The sequence below is a fragment of the Thunnus thynnus genome, chromosome 8, assembly GCF_963924715.1.
Source record: "Thunnus thynnus chromosome 8, fThuThy2.1, whole genome shotgun sequence".
Lineage (NCBI taxonomy): Eukaryota > Metazoa > Chordata > Actinopteri > Scombriformes > Scombridae > Thunnus > Thunnus thynnus.
In genome coordinates, this window is record NC_089524.1 from 34,839,697 (window position 1) to 34,861,151 (window position 21,455).

At 41.8% G+C, this 21,455-nt stretch overlaps 1 protein-coding gene across 5 annotated transcripts in view; it reads right to left on the bottom strand.

The window, feature by feature from the left end:
• The window catches only part of nfic (nuclear factor I/C), a 66,204-nt gene that overhangs the window by 13,558 nt on the left and 31,191 nt on the right, over positions 1-21,455 (bottom strand). For 2 of the 5 annotated variants that reach the window (XM_067598051.1, XM_067598056.1), the window contains exons 5-11: positions 16,130-16,216; positions 15,152-15,226; positions 14,459-14,591; positions 14,014-14,135; positions 12,179-12,292; positions 11,850-12,007; positions 9,279-9,462 (exon numbers count right to left, since the gene is read on the bottom strand). In XM_067598051.1, coding sequence (XP_067454152.1) covers positions 9,279-9,462; positions 11,850-12,007; positions 12,179-12,292; positions 14,014-14,135; positions 14,459-14,591; positions 15,152-15,226; positions 16,130-16,216 — 873 coding nt within the window. Of the gene's footprint in view, positions 1-3,835; positions 3,925-9,278; positions 9,463-11,849; positions 12,008-12,178; positions 12,293-14,013; positions 14,136-14,458; positions 14,592-15,151; positions 15,227-16,129; positions 16,217-21,455 lie in introns of all 5 variants that reach the window. The other 3 variants (XM_067598054.1, XM_067598055.1, XM_067598053.1) reach the window with 3 other exon arrangements.

Sequence of the window (21,455 nt, forward strand, 5' to 3'; positions counted from 1 at the left end):
CCTGATTAGTGACTGAGGAGAAAAGGGAGATGTCCTGACCGTAAAAGATGAGATGAGGCACATGACATGGCTGCAGAAGGGCTTGGGGCAATTTTGATGTACAGCGGGGTATCATCAGCATAGCAATGCAAAGACTTCCCATTTGTGCTGATGACTAACTTATCGTTGCGGAACACCACTTAAGTGCAGAGTCTGACAGTCCAATGTGAGGCGCTCTAAGAGGATAGTGTGATCCACAGTGTCAAATGCAGCACTCAAGTCAAGGAGAATCAGGAGAGAAGGGGACCCTGCATCAGTTGCCATCTGTTGTGTGCTGCACGAAAATCTGACTGAAATTTTTTTAATAGGTTGTTGTGTTTAAAGGCATACTATGTAGGAATTGTCAGTTGCTGTCTGTAAACACAACATTTAAAGTTGGCCCCTCCTCCCTGGCCCAATGACACCAGAGCGAGCTGAGAGCACCAGCAAGAGAGAGAGAAAGAGAGAGAGAGAGAGAGAGAGAGAGGGCGCTGTGGTCAAGTGAGCTAGAGAATGAAGAGAGGGAGTGATGGTAGTGAGAACAAAGCAGTGAATCAGAGAAATAAAACATTTTCTCATTGTTTCATGGCAGTTACAATATAAAGCACAAATAAACACGCCAACACCTCCACACAACCCTGCAGGAAGGTGCCGCATTGCTGGATTTGGTGTGAATGCAGAGCTTCATCCTATTCACTATGGCCTTTCTGCTCTGCATGTATGTAGCTCAGCCCCGCCCTCTGTCAAACAGACATACAGAGAGCAGAGGAGAGAGAAGGAAAATCAAACATTCCATTCTCTCCCCACTAGATGACATCAGCAGCTCGGAGCGGACAAAGAGCGTGTGGTTTGTGTTTGTCGTGATTATTTTGTAACTACGATGTGAAATTTCAGCAGTGGCATTCCTCATTTAGCAGTGGCACTGCGCCACTGTTGAAAGCATTTAGGGGAAACACTGAAGCACATACAAAAACAAGCAACCACCTTGTCCAACATCTTGGACAGAAAAGGGTGGTTGGAGATAGGTCTTTAGTTGGCAAGAATTTTTGGGTGCAAGGTGGGCTTCTTGAGGAAGGGTGGATGACTGCGACCTTGAGGGCAGATGGAACACTACCAGTTTGAAGGGAGAGGTTGACAGTTTGGGTGATCAGAGGGCTGAGAATGGGAATGTATGATTTGAGTAGATCTGTAGGAATGGGGTCCAGGGCACAAGTACTGTTTCATCTCCCTTAGGATTTCCTCAATGTGGCTCTACCTGACACCAGTAAAATGAAGTAGAGATAGCGAGCTCCCAGACAGAGGGTCGATGACAAGAGGAGGCAGAGAGGAAGAGCTGGACATCAGAGAGTGGATGTTGTTGACTGTGGCTATGAAAAAGTCAATGAAGCTGTTACATCGCTCTTCTGTAGCCTCAACTGGGGAAGATGATTGCGGCTTCAGGAGATGATTTATGGTGAAAAAAAAGATGCTTAGGGTTGCCAGCATTGTTATTACTTAGGTTGGAGTAGAACTATGATTGAGCATCTTAAAAGGCCCAATACTTGGCCACCTGATCCACTCAAATAGGGGGCAGCATATCACCAGAAAGCACAGTACCCCCCATCCCTAACACATCACCCCACCACCATTATCACTCACTGAATATAGAGTAAAGCTTACTGTTTACAGTGAATTTGTGCTATGGCATCATAAAGATATCTAAATGCTATAGAGACATTAGAGCCAGTGGTAAATTACCAAAGAGCTGCAGACATCAGTTCATTAGATCATGCAGCTAAGATGGCCTGCCATCTCCCCAGCCAGTGGCTGCTGCAGCAGTTGCGTCTACAACAACGTTGACGCAACATTTCAAATAGGCGTTATTTGGATAAACTGATCACATGTTAGGAATCTAAATGTTTACTTTCTCGCATAAAAAAATATTAAAACTTAATATAGTGACATATTGACAGTCCTACAGTGAAAATTACAGCATCTTTCATTTTCTGCCAGTGGCTCTGGGCAGCGCTACTTCTTTTTCCTCTCATGTTGGACCGAGGGCAGACTGGATGCTACAGTGACTCACTGTGTTCACGGAAGGGCAGTTTATGGACAGTGAGGCCAAATCATCTGAAGTGTCATTCCATGACACGTTCAGTTCTTTTTATTTTCCGCAGGTCATGAGTGAACCAGGGAGCAGAGTGTGAAAAATTGACCCCACGCATCTTGACAGGGACATGAAGATCAAAGACACAGCTCAGAGAATTACTGTAGAATGCCACTAGTTCATCCACTGATGCAGAAGGTGGGCAGGTGATGTGCTGGAGGTCCATAGTCATGATGGCTGGGTCAGTGCTTTTCTAGATCGGAAAAAGCATCTGAAGCTTAGGTTTAGTCGCGGGTGACAGGAATGTCAAATCCATTGAGACCACCTTGTGGCCAGACACACCCAGATCATAGGTGGGGAACGGAGTCAGTGATGACCAGGTCAAGTGTGTGCCCCCCGGTATGAGTAGAGACATCAACATTCTGCTTCAGGCCAAGACACTCAATCAGACTCAGGAACTCCACTGCAAAATGACAGGAGGGTTTGTCGACATGTATATTCATATCACCAACAATTACAATATTGGTTGACATGGAACCGAGTGAGATGAGGAGGTTAAATATGTTGAATAATCCAAAATTCCACAAATCCCAGTAAAGAAGGTAGGAAGCACTTTACGGTGAATAATCCAAAATCCGTAAATCCCAGTAGGAAGATAGGTACTTTACTTTACTTAACCCAAAGTCCACTAGTTTGATAGAATGTATTCCAACTAAGTGAGCGATCAAAACACACAGACAGAAAATGGAAAAACATAAAAAAGCTTGAGCAAAATGCAGGAAGGCCACATTAATCACACGAGCAGTGAAGTTCACAGTCAATTGTCTATTTAGCAGAGGAGCGGCATCCAATATGCATCAGCATTCCCTCGTAATGTAGAGTAGCCTCTCTCCCAAAACAACACAAACACCAAACAAATCTTGTACTTTTGGTTGCCATGGTGATCAAACACATATCATACCACATATATTACCAACACATATGGTATATTGTATATACATACACATTTCTAATTACCTAAATTACCTATTAATGCACCCACCCACTAGCCTGTATACCTACCACCTTGACTGCATACTTGCTGTAGCCACCTACTTCACTACCACCCTACTTCTGCATCCTGACACTTACTGACCCACTTACCTAGCTTACAGCCGTCTGACTGATACAGGGTTTTCACAGCTTAAGCTACTGAGACATTGATATTTTTGGATCAAAGTTGCCAATAAATGGTCATTGTCTGACAAGCACTGTTTTATTGACAGATTTTAGATTTCATTTGTCAGACTGCCAACGTCACAGTATTTAGACCATTGAGAACTAACTTGTTATCGAAAGCTACTACAGTGTCAAAGAGACAGCACACTTTTATGAGGTCATAAACATAGTTGAAGAAAATGAAACATGAATAAGAGGGCAGCTTATAAAGTCTGGAGTGACAACATGATATCATATTCAGTCATTCTAATTTAGCACAAAGACTGACTTGACTGAGATGGTAAAAATGGGAAAAATATAATAAAATATTTGTGTTAAGCATCCACAGCATCCACATGTTATTCACCTCTCTTGTATTTTGGTTGTGGCAGAAGTCTCATAGGCTGAGATATTGACCTCCTGTAGAAGTAAATGGGATTTTTTTTCTCTTAACTCTCCAATAATCTGGGTGTTGAAGGATCAACTGAATCCACCCTAAATTGAGCTTGACAATGTCAAATGAGCTGTACTAACCTGGGCTTGGTAGAGTCCACCTGGGTCTCGAGGGGTGACTCCAACGAAGGAGGAGCGATTGGCAGGGGGGGTCCCAGGGGCCGAGTACGCTGAGGGTGTTTGCGTTAACAACATCAGTCTTGTAAAGTTGCATGAGGCACTACTTTTAACAAATTCTGTAAGAATCTGCCCGTATCACACAGGAGCTACAACAGAGAACAGCATCAAATCCCCCTGACTGAGACACTGGACCACCCTGTCTGATGCATCTTTGAACAGCTGAAATAGGTTCACCTCACACTAGACACTCCCACTCAGTTTAAGGTTGTTTTATGTTGTACCCAAGGATACCAAATAGACCACCAAGGCAACAGATATCATGTTGGTGAGTCTACCTTACACTGGACAGAGTACTGCCCAGCTCATCTCTTTCTTTATTGTCTGTCTATTGCAGGTGGGAGAACAAATTCCACCCAGCTGATATGTTAACATCTGACCCGAGAGGTATTCCAGATTGTGGAACTGGCAAATTTGCCAGACACTATATTCACAAACCAACGCTGTTCCCTCTGTCCACACTTTGGACACCTGCTCAGGAGGTGAAACTAAATGTAAGTTCCAGGTAATTTGAGGGGTTGCCTGCAGTACTGTTGATTGTGATTGGTCAAGCAGATGTGACATCACATCACAATAAGGACGACAACAACAAAAAACAATGGTAACCACCATTTTACATATGTAGTAGGAGAACAAATACTTAAAAAAAGAGCAGTGGAGAACGCTTTCTGGACAAAGTAACATGTCCAAGCTCTCACTCGTATTTGTGTAGAGGAGTCCATTGAGAGAGAGCTGGAGGCAACGGTTAGAAACCAAGAAGATTTCTCAGACACAGCTAAACTGTACAGGAAAAACTTAAAAACATTTTTTATTAATTAAATCAAACAAGACAGACAAAGCGACAGATCACAGCGTGTGCAGTGAAGCACATCAAAAAACTATATAGCTGTTTGACTCACTGAACAATGTTTAAACAGTAGTTATCTGGATGTAACTCCAGTTCTATGAGTATATCCGTAGCCCTCTAATGGGCTTTGCTATTGGTATATCCCTCCAAGGCTCTGCCTTGACACCCTGCGACAGAACTTTGCACTCACCACCCAGTCAGGAGGTAGCATCCACCCAGTAGAGGACTACGCATGTACTCACAGGCAATGCTGAACAATCCCCTGCTCTCTGGGCAGAGGAAAGGGCTAAAAAGGGGCTGTCTTGACAGAAACAAAAAATTCAGGTGTGTCCAAGGGCTCAGGAGGTGGGCCTGATGGACCTTCTGCAACCGCCTGGAGATTCCACTGTAGAATCAGGCAGCAGGCAGGTTCTCAGTCTGCAAACATCCCAGAGAAATCCTTTTATGAGCGGATGGCTCTTGGCTGTGAAGCAGTTGAGACTATCATGACCAGCCGCAATAGTGGCGAAAACTCATACAGCCTGTGAAGAAAGTGTGTATATCCTGCAGCGGGCACAAGCATGGGAGCATGAGAGGTGCAAGTTTCTCAAACAACTCCCTCTCAACGACCAAGCCATGACGCACCATTCCTGAATGTGGTGAGGTGGGGAGGTGGTGCCACCAGAACCACCTGGTGTAGACAACCAAATGCGCTCCAGAAGGTGACACTGCTAAGGGCTTGAGTAGGGATGAGAAGTCTGCATCATCTGCCATTATTCTGGTGCAATTCCACTTGTACACAATCAACACTTAGAAGCCCACTGTGCAGCTGCCCGTAGGTGCTTGACCAGCTGAGCGGTTGACCTCAGTCAGATCAGAGGAATAACCAACTCCACCCTGACCCAAGCAGCTGTCTCTACTCACTGTAGCAGATGCAGAAAAGACGTTGATCTGATATACATGCATAAGTAACGTATAAATCCAGGTGGAGAATGAGACCAAATACAGGCTTGGCTGGAAAAGCATTATCATAGCATTAGTATGTGGTTGGAGTGAGGCCCAGACACATGACACCAAATCACCAGAGACATGTGGGCTTTAGCTTTATTTAGTGACGGGTCGAGAAATAGCTAATTGTCAATGTAAGGCAGAACTCCTGACTCCTGACTCTGAGAGGGTTAGGCGCATTTTCCACACACAAAAAAACATGCACATAGCTGAAAAAGGAGGTGAAAGCGCTGAGAAACCTCTGAGAAGGCAAATTAGCATTTCATGTGGTGAGGCAATAGAGGTAGAGACAGTCACCTGTCACAAGGTGAATGCATCAGCATATGTTACAGCATATGATAAGCCATCTTGCGACATAGCAGTCAACCAGTCCCCATATGAGGAAAACTGTAGTGATGCCTCCTTTTCCTTGTGTCCTCCTCCAGTCCCAGTGGAACTGGAAGAAGGAATGATGCCCCAGAATGGAGGAACTGGCAGCAAATAGGAGAATGTGCCTCCTCTGTAGCATCCTGCAGGAAGAGGTTGAAATGAGGTTGATATGAGCTGCAAAAAATGCTGATGGGGTTGCAAACAGAGAGGAAGTCTCCCTCAGGGAACCTCTCCCCATTGCAGTGGCTGGGCCGCCTGAGGGAGTGGGGGAAATTGAAGGGTGGCATAGCTCAATTCCCACAGCCAGCAGCATATCCATCCCATGAGAAACATGTAACACCCACCAAAAATATACAGGGTGTAATTTTCACCGGGAAATGGGTCTTCATTCTACTTCCAGCATCAGTATAATTAATATCTATCATAGGTGGGAAACAGAACAGTGAAAAGTTGTGGCACATATCCCCTGGAGGGTTAGGGCCCACACTGGATTTATTGTGACTTCACAACCACAGAGTGCGTGATTGTGACAGTCACCTGATGGCAGAAGCAAGAAAGAGGAAATAAACTGCTCATCATAATCTTATTCCTTGGACAGTGGGCACCACATCTCGGTAATAAAAGCTCCTGTGACTGGCACCTTGGCAGAATCATTGCTAATTTACCATGCTGGAACCCGGCTGTGCACTTCTATGCATCCGGCACTGTAGGGCGCAAGAGAAGGTAGGAGGTTATAAAGGAGATAGGAGAATTATAATATAACGCTGCACATGACACCCAGTGGCTGGCAGGGTTAGTAGACAACTATATCAGAGACAAGACACTCAGCATGGCGCCATGCCCGAGCTCCTTCTCCTACATGAGATGAGTGGGGAGATCAGTGCGTGCAAGACGGGCTGTCTCACCAAGAAAACACTGAGAATAGTAGTTACCTGAGTGTAACTCCAGCTCTCTGAGTGCGCCGTGCACCAAGCATGACAAACACACAGCGAGCCTGAGGTTACGGTAGAGAAGAATGTATAAAATGAGAGGCCAGGGAGGAACAGGCAACAGACGTCCTTGGTGGAGTGCCTCTAGCCAACATATGAAACGCATCTGAAACAGCCTGTGTAACAGTGCGGTAATGTGGGGGTGCTTAGGTTGCTCTTACTGGTGAATGAGGGCATGTGGGGAGAGGAGATAGAGGCTGGAGGAGACATGAGCATCCAACATTGTCTCCCCTCATTCACACCACCCAAGTTAGGAGGAGAGAAGCAACATCATACCAAGTGGGGTGCCTCTAATCACCATGTGTATTACACCTGGAAAACAGTCTGTGCTTCAGAGCAGTACGAGGAATGTGGCTGGTGTAGTTCAGCTTGCCTGCTGTAGAACGAGCCAGCAAGCGAAGTGCTGGTGCTGAGCCTGAACAGCAGGTGCTAGCCGGTTAAGATGTATCTAGAGCTAGCCTGTGTTAGCAAATGACGCAGCCTGAGTAGCCTAACAAGCAGAGTGTTCTCCACTGTAGGTCCTCTGGTTTGGAAGCAATGTTGTGATGAAGCCAGACATATTTCACAACAACCAGCATGCCCCCCCCCCCCCCCCCCCCCCCCCCCCCCCCAAAAAAAAAGCTATAATTAATAATAAAACTAACATATATGTGAGTAATTTGTAACAGCAAACAAAAAAGAGGTTGGGTGTTATGCTTTGTGTCATTAAATTGACATGTGAATTTGAACTGGACTGCTCTGTCTGTTGATCAGGAATTACAATGAGCATTTTACCTCAGTATTAACATCACTCCATTCCCACCACCTCTAACACCATCTAAACCTCCGTCTGCTCCGCTCTGAGCTGCTGGACCTGACACTTATTCATCACCTCTCTGTAAAATTTGTCACAACTAAATGCATGGTGAGATACGTTTCTAGTGGTTTGTTAGGGATATTTTAATGTGATTGAAACCCGGGCTCAGTTTCAACTGATTGATTTAAAGGTACAGGAAACATGTTATGCCATCACTTCTATATTATCCCACGAGGTTTGTTTGACTTATTCCGCATTAATATAAGTGGTCATTTATTTTCTAAACTTGGTGAACTACTTACTGAGCTCTACTTCACTCTCAGAATGAAGTCAGTCCTGCGTAATGAACTGCTGCCTTAGTAAATCAAGTGCTGAATGCACACAGACTACAGCATCACATGTGATGAAAGCGTATATTTGTGCTAAGCATTTTCTTAGTAAAGCTGCCCCATTTACTGTGTATATAGTGCATATAAAATGACTCCCCTAACAGACTCCATACAGATACAAAAGATATAAATGAATTACATTTGAAAACTAAATTGGTGGTTGTGATCATCACAGAGAGTACGTAACTCCTGAACCACTCGGCAGATGCAGTTTAGATCTGTGCAGACTAGCTCCGTGTAGGGCAGATGTCACTAGAACATGCTCCGGGGATGTAGTTTTGTGTTTACGCTTATTTGTTTGATGAGCTGAGAGGAACTACAATTGCCTGGTTCACCATAATGTGGGAACATGTCGCCCAGTACATTGATATGGCTCCTTTATGTTTAATCGTTAGTGCACAACAATGGATTGTTGTTTATGACGTAAACTATATCACGCTCTGGATACACAGACAATAGTTGATTGTCAATTGGCGTTGTTGATAATAAAAATCAAATAAATATTGAATGAGTAATCAAGGCAAGACACAACTTTATAGTTGTAGAAATTTGCATACACGCATTACTGTAACTATGTCAACTGATTTATAAAACACACACTGCTGCTCTGGAACTGCTGTTATTGTCTTTGTTTATTTGAACATGCGTAGCTTGGTCAGTGAAAGTAGGCCGAGTTGTTCAGGATATGCCACACATACTATATCTCTTTCTCCAGTCAGGAATCAATTTAGTTTGGGATTTCTCAAACCGTCAGTCTGGAATACCCCCCAGGAGCCTTTACACCAGTAGACTTTTTGTGTTATCTATCTTCTGAACTTTTTTGCACTTCGATATAAACAAATACATGACTATGAATGGTAACATATTCTATTCTAACACCCATTGGAAGGCAATGTATACTGTATGCAGTATGTGTCATGACACACATCTGTACTGTCAGTGGAAGTTTGTTAATGTTTTGACCACTTACTGGGTGATGTGGGGGAGTTTGCTCCCCCATCAGAGGAGGTGGTAGGGGCCTTGGACTCTGCAGACAGTGTTGGCCTGGGGAGGGAGGATGGAGGAGGAGCCAGGGAGGGTGCTGGCCCAGGGGGTACCAACATTTGAGAGGAGATGTAGTGACTGGGCACTTTAACCTGGTTGCTGCCATTCAGCTGGAAAAATCAGAGACAGACAACATAATTTACCCATATTTAACATGCTGTATTACTGCATTCATTTTTAACTCTACAGTTGGTGAGTGTAGCCCTAAAGTATACATCCAAAACATTTATTATTTCTTTGCACTCTGAAGCTAAAAGCCTTTTTTATAAGCAGTTTTTACTGATCAGGTTTGCAATTGCAAACTTAGAACTATGATGTGTAGACAGGGACTCAAAGGGAGTGGCACATACATGCATCACACAGTACATGTCCAGTGTGTAAGAAAAACGTAGGTGCTACTGACTCATCTTATTAAGTGGTTGTTTATAGTGTTATGTAGAACCTCATGGAACTGACTTGTGACTAGTTTATTTTATTGTGGTGTTTTAGTTTCTGTCAACATTGTAGCAGCTTTTACTGTCTTTATAGATGGAGCACATTGGTGTGTCTACATTTGCAGGTCTAAACTGCTGCTGTTATTAAGGTACTTTCAGACAGCGAGTGGTTGCCGCTGCCGCAGCTCCCAGCTGCCTCCAATTCTACCAGCCTATCCACCACATGTTGCCATTATCCACCTAGTATAATCTCAGAGGAGGTTGCAGCTTAAAAAATGGTTAACAATATAACACACTTAATATAGTAAGTATTGCTAACTGGTATCAAACGTTTTTGTCTCAGACCAGATTATTAGGGCCCAAGCACCAAATGGTGCGAAGGCCCTCTTGTAATTGAAGGAATTATTGTTATTATTGTTCTCTATTCTTCCAAAACAAATGCATTTTTGAGGGGCTACACAAGCTTGAAAACTCATGAAACTTGCACATGCTTCAGAAGTGATAAAAATTTAATATTTTATGGGTCCTGGGCATGAGTGTGGCAAAATGGCTCAATGGCACCCCCAAGAAAATTTAAAAGTCAAAACCCCCACCTTTAGATTTGACGTAGATGAACAAAATTTGGTAGGCACATGTATCATGTCCAGATGCATAAAAAAGCCTCTTGGACCCATACGCAAAGTCCAACGGGAAGTCAGCCATTTTGAATTTACTTTGCAATTTTTGCGCACTTTTCACCATTTGCAGGTGCTTACAGGTGCTGCACTTTTATGACCTCTGCTTAGCAGGTTGAACAGATCCACTTCAAATTTGGTCAGCAAAGCTTTAAGACTGTGAGGATGCGATATAGTGAAGCTTGTGAGTTTTCATTGAACGCTGTTGCCATGGCGATGCGGCAAATTTTGATGTTTCGCCATTGCAGAAGAAACTGTTACATAACTCGACTCCACATTGTCAGGTTTTTCTCAAATTTCACATGTTTGATAAGATTCCTGGTCTGAAGACATGTACAGGCCAATATTGAATCATAGAAATAGCACAACATACTGGCAACAGGAAGTCATAGGCCCCATACTTTCACTAACTACTCCTAGCAGGTTAACCAGATCCACCTAAAATTTTGAAAGCTTTTGAGTTTTCATCAAAAGCCGTTGCTATGGCAACACATTGTTTGCCATGAAACAGGAAGCTGTTTTTGAGGGGCTAGGGATGCTTGAAAACTTACGAAACGTGGCACATGTGTCAGAAGTGTCAAAACTTAATATATTATATGGGTCTTGGACTGGGGCATGAAAAAAATGGCTCAAGGGTGCCCCCAAAAAATTTTAAAGTCAAAGCCCATACCTTTAAATTTGATGTAGATGAATGAAATTCGGTAAGCACATGTAGCATGTCCAGACACACTAAAAAGCCTGTTGGACCTACTGTTGTACCTTAAGTACAACAGTAAGTCAGCCATTTTGAATTTACTTTGTAATTTTTGCACAGTTTTTGCTATTCGCAGGCACTGTATTTTAAGAAACTCCTCCTAGAGATTTAATCCGACCGACATCATATTTGGTTGGTGTCATCAAAGGACCTTTGCAATGACAATTTATCAAAATCCTGATACGCAGTTGTTGTGGCCATGTGGCAAAGTTGTTGTAACTTGAATGTCCAACCTGCACCAAATTTCTCATGCTACATGTCAATATTGAGTCATGGTCATAGTGCCACCTACTGGCACTGGCCAGTTCACGTTCTGTATTTTTACAAGCTCTGCCTAGGAGACTGCCTCAAATTTGGTCAGAAAAGCTCTAAGAAATTGATGATGCTATATTGTGATGCTTGTGAGTTTTCATGGAACACCATTGCCATGGCAACACTTTGAATTTCGATGTTTTGCCATGAAACAGGAGGTTGTTGTAACTCGAATGTACATTGTCTAAGCTGCCCTAAATTTCTCATGCTTTTTTTAAGTTTATGGTTGTAACACGACTCCACATCTTCCATTCCCAAATTTCACGTTTGATAACATGTTTGATACTCATCTTAGAGCTGATCTTTTGACAGGTTGTACTCACTGAGCTGGGGGTCTGATTGGCAGGGTCGCAGGCCAAAGAGACCAGATCTTTTAAGGGGTCCTGGGCCAGGTGAGGAGGATAGCGGATTGCTCCGTGGGGGAAGTAGGAGGAGGATGGGAAATGAAGAGATGAGGAGGGGTGGGGACTCCGTGACAGACCTGGACAGAGAGAAAGAGAAGAAACAATAAATTATATTTTGTTATTTGTGTTCTTGTTATGGGAGTAAAATATCAACTTATTAACTTGATTCTGAATGTGCACAGTTTGTGTGTGTGTGTGTGTGTGTGTGTGTGTGTGTGTGTGCGCGCAGGTGTGCATGTGCTACTGACCGCTATGAACAGCTATGACTGGCCGGTGGTGCTGAGTGAAGGACCCCAGTCTCGGTGAGTCTTCCTGGGGAGAAGGACTGTCCAGCTCTGTCTTCTTCACTGGAGGAGATAGACCTAACACACACAGACAAAGTAGGGATGGAGACAGGTCTCAAAATGATATTGGTTCTGGTTCCTGACTGGTCAGAAACACTTATCTACTGAGCCATCAGTATTTGAATGTCATTCATTTATTTAATATTAGGCATTTTCACATTGTCTGGTGTTGTTTCCTCTGTTTGTACGCATCAAGTAATGGTAAATGGAATGTACTTGTACAGCGCCTTTCTAGTCTTCCAACCACTCAAAGTGCTTTTACACTACAAATCACATTCACCCATTGACACACATTCATATGCTGAATGGGTACAGGGGCTACCATGCAAGGTCCCAACCTGCCCATCAGAGGAAATGTAATCTTTCACACACATTCTTAGCAATTAGGGGTTAAGTATCTTGCCCAAGGACACATCCACATGCGGACTGGAGGAACCGGGAATCGAACCACCAATCTTCCGATTAGTGGACGACCTGCTCTACCTCCTGAGCCACAGCTGCCCCTTAATGATGGATGTGTGCATTCCAAAGCATTGTGTGACTAAATCATTGTTATGTTTATGTTCTGTAGTTACAATGGCCAGTTTAAAATGCGTGTGTTTGAAACAGGAGTAACACTGACAGCATAATGGCACAATGTGCCACAAATTAGCATTGTTTTGGATCTTCAGAGCAAAGTAGCTGCTGTTCAGTCCACTCTCCCAAACTCAAGCATGTTAGAAAGGGGCTCCTAAGCCCAAAATTACCTCACAAGTCAACATTAAGTCAAAGGTAGCACCAATAAAATGAACTGCACTAAGCTCATGGCCATAAGTGAGGGCTGTAAATAAATTAAATGGTAAATTGTTTTGGTCGGGATCCATAGCTGCACACAGAACTTGATGTATGCATCCCTGCAATATGACTTTATCTACTCATTTGACACAGCATGTCACAGTTTCAATGACAAATTCAGCGAGATTGACAGATTTTGATTTATATTGGTGGATTTAAGTTTCTGTCTCTATTTTGAGATTCCATGGTGACACCTCTGGGACACCCGATGACACCTGTGGGATATTGCTGGGAAAGATCTGTGTGGTTAGAGTCACCCTGAGACTGATTAGCTGCCAGAGGGAATATAGTTTACCTTCTCCCTGAGAGGGAGAGTGTTCACTTCAGTTATCCATGACAACTGAAGCAAGCAAATGAGTTGTGAATTGTGTCTAGAGAGTGAAATATTTTACTTTACTGTGTAATAATGTCATGTGAGCATTAAATCATTTTACACAATTATTTCCAAATGTCTTTAAGAATATGTGAGTTCATATTTATACATGTGCTTGTTTCTGCAGTAGCACATGAGTTGATGTTTGATGCTATAATTCACTATTGGGATACTGTATCTACAAAATAGAATAAAGGGGATGCATATCTATTTTATTGTTCAAGTAACTCATCATAAAGGTGATGCATGGTGTACATATTATAATACATATTTTTAAAGATTTGTAGTATCTCTTCTTCCATGTCACAATAATTGCTGGTGATACAATGACTGAGCAACTTAAGTATGGTATGGTCCTTCAGTATGGATCTATAAGGATCAACAGTGTTGGTGCTGAACAAAGCTGGCAGACGATGAGTTCAGTATGTCGGTAACATAATCAGTTATGCTCATGCTTTAGTGATGAATGCTATTTGTGTCACTTAAACAAACACTGGTCACTATAGTCTTATTCTTGTTCTTTTACATTTACCTCCTTCCATGTCATCAGTCCAGTTTCTGGAGCTGCTGGCAGGAGAGGAAGGTGAGTGGTAATAGTCCCCTCCTGGACTGTCAGCCTCTTCCTCCATAGAGCCAGACTTATGACGCTTACTCCTACAGACACACATAGAGACACTCATACAGACACAGACATTTAAGACCACGGTTTCATGGTGCGATGTGTGAAATAATGAAATCAGAAAGCTTAGGAAAATATAGGTCTTCTTGGGTAGTTTTGTTGAGGCCAATGGCTTAAAGTGCTACTGATCAGTAAAAGATGTTTTTCTTTGACTATCTCCTTCATAGTTCTTATCTAATCTAAACACTAATCTTTATTGTTTTTAGATCTTTTAGTTTAGGACTTAACGCAAAAATACACATAAAAACTATTCACACCAATGGGCTGTGTGTGCCTGTGCGTGCATGCATCTGATTACCCGCTGGATGAGGTGCTGGCCAGTGATCGTCTGAGGCTGACTGGCTGGTTGACAGATTGGTTGAGGTCGTAGGCCAGATGACCCTGCAGCTCCCCCATAGAGAAACTAGGTCCTACTCCTGTGACTACTGGAGCTACACACACAGGAGAACACACACTGTGGTTATGACCTACATACTGAAAATTGAATATCAGCCTCTCAATACTTGTGTGTCCATCTTTCGGATAATTTAATGCAAAATGTCACAACACATGATGCAAATCAGACGTCCTAACTGGCTGGGTTGAAGTGAACTAAATCTGCTGTCTTTTTATTGCATTTTTTTTCTTTTCTTCCATTTTGTAATGGCCAACACCACCATGCACTATAGGAGGTGTGGACTCAAGCCATATGGCTTGTACTTGAGTCTGACCTGCAAAAGATAACAAATATGGATGCTTCATGTTAGCCAAAGTCCTTTGTTTAAGGAAATTAAAACCCAAATTTGATGGATATAGTGTTATATTGTCAATACACAGTATTTTTAACCCTCATATGGCCATCTCTGCATCATACAACCGCCTTGAGTTGTCTGATGATGTGACACACTCAGTGTAACTCAAACTCATAAATGAGGCATTGGTATAATAATGAATGGTGACACTTAAGTTGGGTTAAGGGTTGGTGCACAATCTAATGGTAAGGTAGACTTACTTCTTGAGACTTGGACCAGCTCAGTAACACTGAAAACTCCTGATGTCACAAAACTCTCCTGGAACTCTGGACCATCTGTAGAACACACAACAGCAGTTAGAAACTGACATTGCATTTGTGTGTGTGAGTCACAGGGCAGCAGAAGTTAGTTAATGTCAATCAATTCGGATCCTGATCCTGAACTAATTAATGATGTGTGAATATACAGCACACCACTGTCCAGGTGCTTCATGCTTTTATTTGTGCTTTCACTGTGCACTGTCTTTCCCCTGCACAAAGCCATGGGTCAATTTAATCTGTGGCTTGCTTTTACAATTTGTTGCCCTTTTTTCTTCATTTATATTCTTTCTGAGTGTTGGTTTTGTTTTGCATTGTGTGGCATAATGATTGTGTCAAGAGAGAGAATTTAGCACACAATGCAGAATATGGGTTCTGGAACAAAATGTATTCTAATATGTTGAAAGCCTTATATCACAATCCAATAGCAGTGAGCAGTGGTCCTAACAAAGAAGCCAGTGCTTCCCACCAGCTGTTAAGGCATGTGGCACCCATCAATGATGTCCAATGTTTGCCTGCATTACTGTTTGCCTTATCACATCAGCCCCTTGTGCGAAGGATACAAAACTGTCAGTAGGTAGAGCAGACAAGTGGTACTTGCAATAAATTGTATCTTCATGCAGATGACCTGTTGATTTTCTTGATCACACTCATCTCTTCCTAATTTCTGGTTTCTCAGTTATCTATCACATCAAACTGAGTTGATAACCTATTTATGTAGTAGGTATGTATTGCATTGGTTCATATTATTGGACAAACCAATAAAAGACAATTAACAAACAGACCATGAAGAAAAAAAAGCTAGCACAGGCAGACAAAAACTATGAACATTATGTATGTACATGTATATTACAGAATTATTTGAACAAAGTGCATCTTCTTATGTAGACTGAAGAACAGAATGATCCTCTAAACTCTCACAATTCATATTACCCATGGTGGCGGTTCGACTGTCCTCCTGATCAGAGCCCACTCCTGTACGACTCGGACTGCTGCTCTGCTCTGCCTCTGCAGAGAGAGGAAGAGAGAGAGAGATGTTTACTGTATGCTAATGAGCTAGCTCTGCTGTCAACCACAAAAGAAGGACTTCAGCAAAGCTTTTTTATTTTAGGAATATTCTGCCACACTTGGGTCTTGAAAATAAATGTTAATAAAACCAGAGCAGTTATCTTACAGAAAAGGCTCAAAACTCAAAAAAAGCATTGGAAACATTCCTGTTGGACAAACAAACTACACATATTTAGGAATTAAATAGCATCAACAGGAAATTTTGAATTGGCTGTGAAAGAACGAAAAGGAAAGGCAAAAAGTGCATTTCAAATTCTGGCAACACCTTAAAACAAGTGACCAACACTCACTTTACTATCTAGCTTTAAAAGCCAGGAGGAACACATAGAAAGGAGTCCCCGAAGTCAGTTGGTCCTGAAACTAACACCATCTATTATTACAAACACTGAGGAGCATCAGAGCAATACATTGGCACAAACTATACACAATCAACAAGAAAACTGCCTGACCTATTGGAATAAAATGACCAAAACATAACACAAGCTCAATTGTTATGTGGCCCTAAAACACAGCTACACAGTAGCCCTGTATCTCAGCACTATAGCTGATAAAAAGCTGATGAAAACATTGACAATATACAGACTGGCCATCGAAACAGGTAGCAAGAGAAGACTGTGTTCTCACCGTTATCTGACAGAGCTTCCAAGTATTCTGAAATAAGAGATGAATATCTTCACAAAGCCAGCATCATATGTCTAGAAATCTTCCACCACATCAATTAGGGGAACCTTCCACCATCTTGGAAAAAATCAGCAAAATGTACCCTTGCCACAACCAAAGACCGAAAATGAGTCTTCTCATTTATTCTACTCTGTTCAATCATTTTGTGTTTGTGTATTTAGGCTCTAATGGATTATAACGTTAAAAGTGTATTTGTTATCTTGTAATCTGTAATAATTTTGTGAATAATTTTGTTTTCTTGTGTAAAACATAATTATTCGATAATATGTAATGTAGCTTTGATAATAATATAATTATGTAATTATGAAAATGGCGAAGTCTCCAAAATCTCAATTTACTGTTCAGAATTGAGTAACCTATTGAGTGTCTATTATACAGAAAGTATAGAATGAGTGAATGAAGGAGTGATTTCGGACACAGCCCAGGATTTACCCACTGTCTTACATCTATCAGGGTTTCTGTTAGCTGGTCATGATGTTAGCCATTTTGTCTCATACATACTCTGGATGGCTGATATTTATCAACCGGATATTATCTTGTTAGTTTTCTAAAATAAACTGTATACTTGACCTTAATTGTAATACTAAATGTTCCTGTAATAGGTCAGTAATCAGTAATCAGATCAGGTTTGTGAGGTGATGGAGGTTCACTAAGATTAAAGGACAATTTTAGGTAATTAAAGCTTGGGTCTTATTTGTGTAGTTTCGTCCATCATTTCTATCAGTAATAATAACATTGTACTCACCAAGTTAATTTAAGGGAAAATGGAGGCATTGCTAAAAAGAAGTCTGATGGATCAAAAAACATGACAAGTCAGATGACTAGACAGGTTGGACACAAACCAACATTTCAGGTGTGCTCAATTTTAGATTGACCTCCACATAAAATGGTTTAGGATAATCTGGAGAAATTGTTGGCTTGTTAAACAGGTGTTTTTATTCAGGCTGATTAAACCTCTGCTCCGAACCAAGCTATGGCTGAGCCCTCACAGACTTTTGTCATATACCATGACTTGTTAATTATGTCAGGTCTGTGAGGATACTGGGCCATGAGGGCATAAAAGGTGTACTATTAGATGGGACTTAAGACCTCCCTTATTTCCATTGTGATGAATAAAAATTCCTAACTCTGTAACCCAGAATGGTTTTTAATGGTAATGGTATTAATAAGTTACGCAATATAAACCTCATACTCATGTAAACTTCTAGACCTACATCAAAAATGAAAAACAAGTATAAAAAATGGCTTATAACTTGTGCGTAGCAAGTAGACTGGTTGTTCTGATTTTACTATTATAATTATTCTTAAATTACTTATATATATTATATATTACACTGACTCCAACTTTTACATTGTTGCAACTTTGCTATGTGAACTATGGGTAATCTTCCAAGTGAAGCTGGTGAATACTGCACCCCAATCACTCTCTAGAAATGAGGGCCCTTGTGGACTTTATGTATTTATTATTTATGTGGATTTCAAGCACTATCTCTATTCACCCACATGGTCCAGAGAAGATGTCTCAGGCACAACAGACCCTTTTCACAACAGACATTTTGACTTGTCAAAGCAGGAAAGCTATAAATAATAATACTAACAATAGCTTCATTCAATTATGTATCCTAGTAAGTCATGTCCATGATTGAGCATGCACAATACCCTGGAACTGGGTCACCTAAGTGCAATGCAGCCATCATTAATGTTATTAATGCCAACTGTGCTTTTCCTGCTTTGAAAAGTCTAAGGGCCCTATCTTACGCCCAGTGCAGAGCGGCACAGAGCACAGCGCAAGTCTCTTTGCTATTTTAAGACCGACGCAGTTGTCATTTCCGTCCAGCACCAACGTTGTTAAAATAGCAATGCCACTTGCGCCCATCAATGCGCCCATGGGCGTGTTGGTCTAAAAGTAAGGTGTGGTCAGGCGCATTGTTGGCGCATTGCTATCTTGAGGCAGCAGAGAGCGATTGCGCTATTGACCAACAAAAACCTGGTCTAAATTCTTTCAATGGCGCAATGTTTCACTGTTATTTTAAGGGAGCATTATCAAGATAGTAATATGCATCTACACAGGTGGGTGCACAACATATGCTCTGCTTGTTACACACACAGGACGCGCAGCAGCGCACAAACATGCAAAAGGTTTACAATATGAAAGATTATTATTGTCTATATTAATATATTTTAAAAAATACATGTCATAATGCTTAGTCATAATATTTATCAGAATTAACTAATCACAGTAATGACAGATTAAATTGTTTAATTATTTGACCAAATCGTGGCAATACACGTAGGTATTTAAACAGACGGACAACAACGGATCAGACACAGATCGACTTTCCTGCAGCGTCAATACATGATGACATGAGGAAATAAATGAGATGAAAACAATGATTAAACTAACTAAGGAAATAAATCTGCACAGCCTCTAGCTGCTGCCAGCAGCAGGATCAGAACCTTGGAGAGCTGATCAAGTCCTGATAACTGTGTTGATGATTCTTTACATGATTAAAATTAATGATTTAATTTGTGAACAATATTTAACTAAATATTCTTTAACATTTTTGAGAGTACAGTATGTATACTTTCAGCAATTAAAACCCTGCTGATTTGACCTGTAACTCCGTGACTGAACAAAATGATTCTAAAGAAACCAAATTAAAAAAATAAACCTTTTCAAAAACCGAACGAAGATAAATTTGCAACAAATTAATGTACAGGATCTTAAATTGGTGGTCTGGGGCTGACCATAGGAGGGTCAAGGAGCAGCAGAGGCCAGTTTGCTCGTTATGAATCGTGCGCTTTCACTTTGTGCACAAGCAGATCCTTTTCTTCTGCAGAGAAGCGCTCCTTCTTATTACTTGGCAAATACGCCGTCATAATAGCAATCCGCCAAGGTGCAAGCGCACCTGGCTCTTAAAGGCAATGGGAGATGACACTGTGATTGGTTTATTGCATGTTACGCCGAAAACACACTCATGATTAATTTGGAGATTATGGACAACCCCCTTGAACCATGCGCCTGGCGCATCGACCATTTTTTCGCCGTTAAAATAGCAAAAGTGGATTTGGACACACCCTAAATGCAATTGCGCCATGCACTTCAGACCATGTGCTTTAGATCGTTAAAATAGGGCCCTAAATGTCTGCCTTGAAAAGGGTCTATAAGTGAAAAGACGTGTATAGGTGGATAATGAATGTGTAGGGCGTGTATTAACCTGATCTTTAGGGACAGCTGTGGATCAGGAGGTAGAGCGGGTCGTCCACTGATCGGAAGATCGGCGGTTTGATTCCTGGTTCCTCCAGTCCGCATGTCGATGTGTCCTTGGGCAAGATACTTAACCCCGAATTGCTCCTGATGGCTGTGCCATCATTGTGTGGATGTGTATGAATGATTAGATTTCCTCTGATGAGCAGGTCGGGACCTTGCATGGTAGCCCCTGTACCATTCAGCGTATGAATGTGTGTGAATGGGTGAATGTGATTCATAGTGTAAAAGCGCTTTGAGTGGTTGGAAGACTAGAAAGGCACTATACAAGTACAGTCCATTTACCATTCACTTTGTGTATCGTTATTACAGTTTTGTATTTCTGGAACTCAAACCATTTTCTGTTGCCCCACAAAATATATATTTAAATAATTAGATTAATATCATAAACATGCGATGATTAGTCGAACTTAGTCGAATGGCTTGAACAATGGCTTGAGCAACAACTTCTAGTTGACTAGGGAAATCTTAGGTTGGGGGCAGTCTTAATAGTAATACATTTGGTTACCACAGACCATTTTCATGGTGGACAATAACCATTGACTGTATATAAATATGGACGTCATGACAGCTACGCAAAAGTGAAGCCCTCCATGTTAGCGGATGGGACATGAGCCAAACTAAAAAATCAAAGTACAGGTCAAATATATTTTTCCCCTAAGATGGCTTCTGTCATTTTAGGTTGTTATTATCACACTGATGTTTGCTCAAGCACTCATTTTTCTGATAAGTTTGTTTTAAATTAGTTATTTGACAATATAAAAAGGGGGTCTGATGTCATGATTGACAGCTATGACAGCCAAACCTCCATCAGGTGGCGGGATGGCTCAGGGGGCATGTCCTGCAGGCTATCATCCTGCTGCCTGACTCTACTGCGCAGACTCTGGCTCCAAATGACGTTACACAAGCAAGATAGCAGCTCCTGGAAAGGAGATGTTTTGGCTCCACTTTTGCATAGCAGCAGGAAGTAGAGACGCATCATCCATCCTAATAGTCAATGATTGCAACTAATAACATTAATAATGGCTACTTTCCATTAGGGGTGCCAGGTAATGAACATGCTGTGTGTGTTGCTGAGTTACAGCTGTCTATACAACCACAATATTAAAAGCACAGTCCCGACACAGTGCTACCACAGTGTCAGAACTCACCTTCAACAGATCCAGCTGCAAAACCTCTTCTGTTCACCTGGCTGGCTGTTGAATGTGTTCATTCTGCAGTCAGTTGATA